Source organism: Aptenodytes forsteri, unplaced genomic scaffold (assembly GCF_000699145.1).
Source record: "Aptenodytes forsteri isolate BGI_AS27 unplaced genomic scaffold, ASM69914v1 Scaffold147, whole genome shotgun sequence".
Lineage (NCBI taxonomy): Eukaryota > Metazoa > Chordata > Aves > Sphenisciformes > Spheniscidae > Aptenodytes > Aptenodytes forsteri.
The window spans coordinates 1,845,887-1,854,833 of record NW_008795320.1 but is presented as its reverse complement, the minus strand read 5'-3'; the positions used below and the strand labels follow the sequence as shown (position 1 = coordinate 1,854,833).

The 8,947-nt window shown below is 58.9% G+C and overlaps 1 protein-coding gene across 1 annotated transcript in view; it reads left to right on the top strand.

The window, feature by feature from the left end:
- WDR18 (WD repeat domain 18) overlaps positions 1 to 8,947 on the top strand; it is a gene marked incomplete at its 5' end in the record, with an annotated part of 48,463 nt that overhangs the window by 34,848 nt on the left and 4,668 nt on the right. The window contains 8 exons of the mRNA XM_009279897.2: positions 497 to 543; positions 890 to 1,000; positions 2,753 to 2,886; positions 3,441 to 3,582; positions 4,214 to 4,357; positions 4,595 to 4,659; positions 4,773 to 4,897; positions 8,358 to 8,524. Of these exons, the coding sequence (XP_009278172.2) occupies positions 497 to 543; positions 890 to 1,000; positions 2,753 to 2,886; positions 3,441 to 3,582; positions 4,214 to 4,357; positions 4,595 to 4,659; positions 4,773 to 4,897; positions 8,358 to 8,524 (935 nt within the window). The remainder of the gene's footprint in view (positions 1 to 496; positions 544 to 889; positions 1,001 to 2,752; positions 2,887 to 3,440; positions 3,583 to 4,213; positions 4,358 to 4,594; positions 4,660 to 4,772; positions 4,898 to 8,357; positions 8,525 to 8,947) is intronic.

Sequence of the window (8,947 nt, the reverse complement as noted above, 5' to 3'; positions counted from 1 at the left end):
ACGGTCCCTGTCGAGGCAGAGCCCGGGGGGATGCGGGCACCCCGCCGCTGGGCCCGCTTCGCCTGGGGCCTCCCGTCGCCTCGGTCCGCTCTCTGCGCCTTCCAGCCAAAAATGGAAGCTTAAAGGCAGCCGGACAAACCTCACCCGTCCCTACACGGCCGTACCCCTTTCTCCTCCTGCTAGCCGCATCCCACCTGTGCTTAAACTAGGGCCGGACAGTAGCAAACACAGCCGTAAGTTCTCCGTTCCCTGTCGTTCCCCTCAGTTCTGCTGCAGAGAGCAGCAGCAGCCCGTGGGTTTCGGCACACGCAGACCCTTCGCTCCCACAGCTCAGGGTCTGGTTTTTCCAGTGTCCCCGAGCTGTGGGGAGCTGCTCTCAGACCTGCTGCTTCTTCTCCCAGGCCGTGAGCGCGCATCCTCTTTTTTTTTTTTTTTATCTTTTATCAGTGTTATTTTGCTGTAATCTTCTGAGCCTGTTTTCTGCTGAATCTCCAAGGTTCCCCAGCTGTGGAGCATAACTGCATCCAGATCCCTTGCCTTTCGGTACCCCTCCTGCTGCGTGTGGGCGGAGGAGGGTGGGAGGGGAATTTACCTTTTTCCCTGCAGGGCTAAACACAAAGCAACTGCGACAAAACAGCAAAATGCAGAGCAGTTCGATGCGATTTGCACACACGGACTGTGCTCCTCCATCATCTTCCTCTTCGGCATCGAATCTCCAAACCGCGGCACTGCTGATGAGGGTTGAGGGCACGGCTCAAACGCAGGCAGCCGCAGCGCGTCGGACGCTGCCTGAGCTGCCTCTTCTCTCAACTGAACCAGGGTCTTGTTTCTCTCTCCCTCCCGTACTCCAGCCCCTACTGAAGGGTCACTGTGTTCATTCTGCCCCCAGGACCAGCTCCAGCAGAAGATCATATGCCCTGGGCCGGTGACCTGCCTGACGGCTTCTCCCAACGGGCTCTACATCTTGGCTGGGGTTGCTGAGAGCATCTACCTGTGGGAGGTAGGGGGGCTGCCGGCTGGCACGGGGAATGGGGATGCAGAGATTCGCATCCTGCACGGTTAGCGAGCGCCCCTGTCCCGTCAGGTGTCAGTAAATCCACGTTATCTGGGCTCCACAGTGGGGCGAAGGCTTTGCTGGGTCGTGTACATTACAGCTGTGGCTGGTGCGGTCCGGGCTCCGTGTTGCCCCGAGGGGCTGGGGCTGGCTGCTCGGCGGCCTCCGTGGGCATGCAGACCACGGGGCAGATCGTCAAAACAGGGAGGAAAAGGAATTGTGGTGGGAGGTGCTGGATGAGGCTTAGGTCTGTTCTTTCCTTCTCTTTCCAAGCTGCTACAGATGCCTCAGGGGTCAGATGTTGCTCCCTGAAAGCAGAAACACAGGACCTGGTTTTCCTTTAGCACTTCTTCCACGTTTTAGCCTAATATTTGTATGTGACTTGTGATCTGGATGCCTGCAGAGACTGCCGTGCTCTGGTCATCATCCTTCTATTTTTAATTAGTGGTGTGTTTACGTGGGGATTACACTACGTTCTAAGCACTTCACCAAGCAAATAAAAGAACAAGCTTGTTCTGAGCCCTGGGATTAAACACCGAGATGTCTAACCTGGAAAGCTCTCAGTCCTGGGGGATGTTTCTGAGCCTTGTTATGTGGGTGGCTCTATCTTAATTTATCAGATGTTTCTTTTAAAAATGTGCTTGTGGCAATGTTGGAAAAAAAGCCCTCACAAGGAGTGCCGGGCTGAGACTGCAGCAAGTGGGAGTTACTCGCTCGTGATGCTCTGAGCTGGTCTCTGCTCAGAGGGGCCCTTTCGGTCTGCCCCCAGCTAGCCTTGCCTTGCAAACGCTTCCGAGCGTCTGCCTGGCGTGGGTGACGGCACTGTCCTCCTGGCAGAGGGAACAGGCGCCTCGGAGAGTCTGCGTGGAAACCGTCGTAGAGCTGGAAATGTGCCCAAGAGCCCTAGTTTTGTGCCTTCTCTGTGGGACCGCTTGTTCTCCATTGAATTGCAGTCTGGTTTTCTTTTTAGTTGTAATTCAGACAAGAGAGAGTCGATTCTGTTCTTTTATACGGGGCTCCCTCGCCGCCTCCTTAGTTCCCTCCCTATCTGCGATGTTGCCTTTCGACAAGAAAAGCTCTGGGTTTAGGGAACTCCTTGTCCACCCTAACGCCTCTGTTGGCCCGAGACCATGTAGCCGTGCTGAAATGCAGCAACCCCCGGGGTGGCACGCAGCCTCCTGCAGAGCGCGGCTTTCGTAACCCCCGCAGCCATCTCATTAGACGGGGGAGGTGGGAAGAAGCCATGAGGGTAATGTTAACAGTAAACAGGAAATCTTTACTGCACGCTTGTGTCTTGACCAGAGGAATGGCACTGGCATCACTAGGTTCCAGAGTTAACGTGGGCAGGGCCTCTTCAAACTGCCTTTGCTGTATTTACCTTTGGTCATAAGTGTATGTGGTTGTACTGGTTGCACCTTGATCGCGTCGGTTGCCACCGGTGAGGTGCAAATGGGCTCGCGCGGTCGGCGCAACCTTCCCTTTTCACTCCGCTTGCCGCCTCCGCTCGCTGCCGTGTTCTGCGCGGCTCCACGGAGTGGGGACTCTCCGCTCTGCTCGCACCTGGCACAGCAATGCCCAGCTGGGGAGGGAGCTGCGGGTGCTGCTGCACCCGCAGCCGTTGAGGGCAGGGCACTATGTTATTCCGGGGCATCTCAGTGCTCCTTTCTTAATATTCTCCTGCCCTTTCCCTTGCTCTAGGTCTCCAACGGGAACCTCCTAGCCATCCTGAACCGACATTACCAGGACCTCACATGCCTCTGCTTTACTGACGACAGCAGCCACTTTCTCTCGGGGGCGAAGGACTGTCTGGCCCTGGTGTGGAACCTTTACAGGTAACGGTGGCCCGTGGGGAGGTCTCGGCTCATTCGTACAGGGGACAGGGAGCATCTGGGTGTGGAATATTAGAACAAGAGATCAGCCACCGCTTCCCGGAGGTGGAATCAGCTCTGCCTAAGCCCGTTCGTAAAGCCTGCTCGTGATGATGAGTCTGTGCCCTCCTTAGGCGGCTGTTCCACTGCTGTTGTCTTCGCTGCCAGAGAGGTTTTTCCTAGTGTCTAATCTGAGTTTTCCAAGCTGTGCCATATGGCTCTGACTTCTTTTCCCTGCTTGACACAGAGTGGATTGTGCCCTTTCCCTGCTAGTGGCAGCTGAGGTCTCTGTGCCCTCTGGGATGGGGAGCTCAGTAGTGACCCTAGTCCTCGGTATCGCATGTGCTGTGGACGCTGATGGCTTCTGTGTCCTGCTTGGTCCTTGCAGCCAGGAGAGCCATCCCAGAGGAAGCAGAAGAGCCTCGGCCAGCTCCCCTCACAGCCGCTTTGCTCTGGCATCCCCAGCGTTGCTCTTGCTGACCTGCCGAGCCAACCCGTCTCTCTGTTCTCCCCTACAGCGTGCTGCAGGCAGAGCCCTCCCAGATCCCTGACCCTCGCCACGTGTGGTCCCGACACAGCCTCCCCATCACGGACTTGTGCTGTGGCTTTGGAGGGCCCTTGGCACGAGCTGCCACAGCCTCCCTTGACCAGACAGCAAAGGTAAGGCTTGGCTCCGTCCCGCTGAACAAGAGTCCCGGAGGTGCGCAGGCCGCAGAGGGTTAAAGCAGAGCTTCTGCTGGGCTGCAGCAAAGCTGTCCGTGAGGGTTGCAGTAGCTGAATTTCTTGGCTGTCTCTGTGATGACTCAGAGCTGCCGGACCTAATGGGCTTTGCCTCTCCAAACACCAGCAGTTTCTCTGCACCTGCCCTCAGGCTGGGCCTCTTCGTGCTTTGCAGTCCCTCTCCTCCTGGGGAATGTGGGGGTCAGCTCCTCTGATTCCCCTCGCTGATGTCCTTTAGCCTCGAAGGGCAGGGAGCAGAGCAGCCTGGAGCCCGCAGCCTGCTCCTCCTGCCTTGCGGAGAGGGGTCTGCCCTGGGGGGCAGGACGGGCACGCGAGGGGGTTAAGGGCTGTTTCGGAGCTGCCTGGGAAACTTGTTATGATCATGAAGAGGCTGATCCTGGGTTCTGCCGTGCTTATGCCTTGGACTCAGTTTCCCCATCCGCAGCAAGGAGGGGATGCCGGTATGTGCTGCCAGCTTGCCGCTGGGCAGGTGCCGATAAGCAGCAGCGTGTTCTTCCAATCCTGCCGTTAACATTTAAGCCCCTAATTCTCCTGTACCCTCTCACTCCAGCTCTGGGAAATCTCATCCGGGGAGCTCCTGCTTTCCGTCCTCTTCGATGTGGGCATCATGGCTGTGACTCTTGACCTTTCCGAATATCACATGTTCTGCGGCGGCATGGACGGATCCATCTTCCAGGTTGACCTCTGTGCCTGGGTGAGTGCCTGGGGCTGCAGATCTGCTCGGTGCTGCTGTCATGCAGCCCAGCCTTGACGTGGCAGCCTGAGCTACTGTCACCTCCCCGCCTACGTGACTGGTGTGACCTGCCAGGGCGTGGGAGGGCCTGGGTTCCCCTGTATCTCCTCTGCCCCCTCCAGACACAGTGATGAACCTGCTGGCTTCAGTCTTCCTGAATTTAAACCGCTCTCTCCCTTCCTTCCTTCATTTCTGCAGCCGGTCCAGAGAGACCGGACCTTCCAGACAGAGCGGGAGAATGGGAAGGTCTTCAAAGGGCACAGGTGAGGGACCAGACATACCTGCCAAACAATTCATCGCCCCCGTCTGCCCACCTCACCAGTTTCTGGCAGTCCTCGGGTCATCCTGAGTTTAAACTTCCTCTTCCCCATTCCAGGAACCAGGTGACGTGTCTGTCGGTCTCCACGGATGGCAGCCTGCTGCTTTCCGGCTCACACGACGAAACAGTCCGGCTGTGGGACATCCAGAGCAAGCAGTGCCTGAAGACGATGAATCACAAAGGTAGTCATGCCCTTATCTCCGGGATCCTTTCCTCCTCAACTGCCAAAGGCCGCTGCTGTCTCGCTTCTGTTGCTCTGATGCTGCCCTGGGCACTTCAGGCATTTCTCTGCCACTTGCTTCACACCTCAAGGAGGGGTAGAGGCATTAGAGGGATGTCTTAGCTGTCTGGAGTAGCGTTTTGACCTTGCCCATGTCTGTTAACGACCCCCTTGTGCACTGTCAGGGAGTGAGTCATAGATTTCACCCTGTTGCTGAGGACATCCAGCATCTTCCTCCTTGTTTTCCAAAGGGAGCGGTTGCCCCACATGCACCCTAACGCCTGGGGAGGCTGTGGGAGGGGGAAGATGTGTCTGGAGAAGAGACTGTCTCTGTGACCCCAGCAACAAGGACCCATGAGTTCATTAGGCCTGAAGTGAATCCGATATAAGCAGTCGTCTGGAATTTCAGTCTAATGGCTCCGATAAACCATGCAAACAAACCCTTACAGGCTCAGATCAGCAATTAGGTGCCTGAGAGCAGCGGATGATTTAGCCCTCCTGCTGCATTTGAGCTGTTGCTAACAGTGTTTTTTTTCCTACGCTTGTGGTGGTCTCCGGCCTCTTAACACCGCTCTCGCTGGTGGGGCCGGCAGCGCTGCTCTCCGGGCACTGCCTAAAACCCTCCCAGAAGGTGACGGTGGTGAAAGTCAGACCCTGTTCTGTGATGCTGCCCCTGGACAGAGGTGGGCAAGCTGCTGCCCCAGGGCAGTCACTGAAAGCCAGGCTGCCCGCAGACCCTTTCCTTTTTCCCTTTTGCTGCCAATGACCGTTTCTAATGGGGACCTACTGCAGTGCCTGTCCAGCCTTGCACTAGAGGGGTGAAAGCAGACAAAATCTGAGCTGTGTGAGTCATCAGAGGAGGGGGGCCAAGCTCTCACTGCGAGCCAGGCATTAAAACCCTCCTCGAGGCCGCAGGGGAGTGCAGATGGACGCAAGCTCTGCCCTGGTCCCGGCAGGACCAGGCTGACCGTGCCGCTGGGTGCCAGGGCCGTGAGGTGCGGGTGCTTTCTACAGCCTCTGCTGGCTCGCTTCTTCCTGCGGGCAGGGATTTGGCTTCCCTGGCAGCCCTGGCACCAGTACCGCCCTGCTGCTGCTGTGTGCTTAATCTGAGCCTGGGAGCGGGGTGGGAGCTGTATTGTGGATCAGGAGCTGCCATCCAGGGGAGCCCACCACCACAGAGCTGTACCGTGGGAGGAGGGTCCCCGCACAGAGTGCAGGTTCCCCAGCCTCCCTGTGTCGGGGGCTCCACAGCTCTTCTGTCCCAGCGCTGCCTCCCTTCAGCAGCCGTGCCACCCCGCCTTAGTGGGGCAGCGAGTTCCCTGCAGGTTTCCAGCGGGTCACCATCTCCCCTTGGCCTTTCTCACCGCCTTTCCGAGCAGTGACGTGAGCCTCCCAGCAAGGTCTGTTCCCTGCTGCTGCCCTGCTCGCCCCTCCGGCACGTTCCCTGAGCCTTTCCCTTCCCAAGGCAGGGATGACACGGGCTTTTCTGCCGCGGCTGACATGACAATGACATGACGCAACCTCCGGCCTGGTGTGCTTGGGAGAGCAAGGTCCCTCTGCTCGCGGGGCAGAGCGGGTAGCTGGGGGCAAGGCAGGAACCACTGCCCTCCCCTCATGATGGTGCTGCAAATAGATCAGAGAGGTTGGAGCGTGGCTCAGGGCTCGAGAGGAGCGTGGCTGTGCAGGCAGGACAGATGCAGGGGGCTTTTCCAGCAAGGTTTGCTTGTCCTTGATGAGGGCGGGCAGGCAGGGGGGCAGAGCACGGGCCGGCGCATGGACTTTGAGAAACTGAGCTGCTGCTCTTGGGTAACGAGCTGTGACTGTGCCGGGCAAGGCAGGGCTGCTCCCGGTCACCCAGCGTGGCTGGCCCTGCTCTGAGGGGAAGCAGGGGACCTCTGGGATGGGGAGGCCAGCGCTCCCCGGTTTTCTTGCCAGGTCTGCCCCAAAACCTCTCCGGGCCTTGGTTCCTGTCCTGTCACATAAGCTCTGTCCTTTTCTCCGCAAACACCGTGTGGCACAGACCGTCCCCGAGGGCTCGTTCATGCAAGGCCGCCCCGGGGATGCTCCAGCCAATCCGTCCTGCTGGCAGCTGCCAGTGTTGGGAGCCGGATTATTTATTCTCCCCCAGTTGAATCAGTCCCTCTGCCCACACTGGCAGGGTGTCACCCACCGCCTGGTGCCCTAGCCGTCGTGACGAGGGGGGGTTGGATGGGACTTGCATCTGCATTGGGGCCCAAGAACGGCTGGGGCGTCTGCGCCTGGATGGTGACCAGATTTGGGGATCTGTGGGCTAGTTCGTGAGATTTTCTCTTCTCTGCCTGTCTTGTCCCTTCCTTTAAAATTGCTCCTCGAATTGCCAGTGAACCAGCAGTGTTAATCTCACTAATGGATATTTTCATAAGAAGCAGCAAACGTCTTGTCTTTAGGGAGGGAGCAAGAGTAAAACAATGGTTTGTTACAGCAAAGTGTTGGCAAAGAGCAGCTTCGGGGCCAGCCTGGGACTGCTGGCAGAGCAGCTTCTCGACCGAGTATTCAGTGGAGCCTTTGCTTTGCCAGCGGGATCCAGCCTTGGATCCTGGGAGGGTCAGGCTTTGGAGCAGGCTCTGGTCTAGCTGGAGGGGGAGATGATGGCGAGGGAGCCCTCGTCTGCATCAGAGGTGCTTTTGTCCATCTCCTCTGCAGAGATTGAAAGCCTCAGGCAGCTCTGAGCCCCTCCGGGGCCCCCCCCCAGGCTCCCTGCCTCGCTGCCCCGTCCTGCACCTTTCCCCGCTGCCTTTGGCAGGGACGCCGGGCGGGTGCTGCGGCAGCCTACCTCCGCTCAGGTGCATCTGGATCCTTTTAACCTTTCCCTTCGCGCTGTCGAGTTCGTCCGGGGGAAGATGGATGGTCAGGGATTTATTAGCGGTGACTGAACTCCTCTGCTCGCACACGAGCCCGCTGGCTGCTGGTTTTTTTGACGGGGAGAGGTTTGGGGCGTGGGGGGCAGCGGTGGGAGTTCGCCAGCGAGCACGAGTTCGGAAGGGGGGGGCGGAGGGGGCTGCTGACAGAAAGCAGCAGCCTGTGTGGGTAAATGCAGTAATTAAAGCACTCATTAGCTCTGCCAAACGAGAGTGTGTGATAGATCATTGCAGGAGACAGCTGCAAGAGCGGCAGCCGCTGATGGATGGCTGGCTCTGCGGAGGACGGCCGGGCTGCCCTGCTCCTCCCCGCCGGGCCCAGGCTGCGGAGCCGCGTCCCCGCTGCCAAGGACGGGGAGAGGGGCTCTGCCTCTTCCCAGGTGCTGGGGAGGAAGGCAGGAGCCCTGGCAGCTGCCTGCGCCGTGGGTTGTACTCTGTTCTCGGGGCTGCCCAAGATGCCAGGCAAGAGGCAACCTTACCGGAGGGGGGAAGTCTGACCCGTCCCCTCCTCTTGTCCCGTCCCAGGTCCGGTTACAAACGCCTTCATAGTGCTGGCCCCAGCCAACATGTTCAACCCGGACGGGAAACCCAGCGTGCCTCTCCCCAAATTCAGCAAACACCTCCACGGCACCGAGAGCAACGACGAGCAGGGGAGCGAGGGAGTGACGCTGCGCCTCGGGCTCCACCAGCAGGTACCGGGGACCAGCAGGCTGCTGGGGAGGGGGAGACGGAGGTCGGGTGGGGGGGTCTGTGCTGGAGGGTGCAAAATTTCTCCTCCAGCCAGAGCAGCGGCGGTGGCTGGTCGGTGCTGATCCGCTGCTGATGGGCAGCAGCTCCATCGCCTGTTCTGATCTTCCCCCATGCTACTAAACTTCCCCAAGTACCATTTTTTAAAGCAGTGGAATTGCCCAATTAACTGACTTGTGGTGGGAACGTTGCAGGCAGGGAGCAGGCAGGCCAGGCAGGGAGCAGGCAGGGAGCAGGCAGGCCAGGCAGGGAGCAGGCAGGGAGCAGGCAGGCCAGGCAGGGAGCAGGCAGGGAGCAGGCAGGCCAGGCAGGGAGCAGGCAGGCTGGCTCTTCCCCTTCTCTCAGCTGCGTCTGGGCTGCTCTTGGCT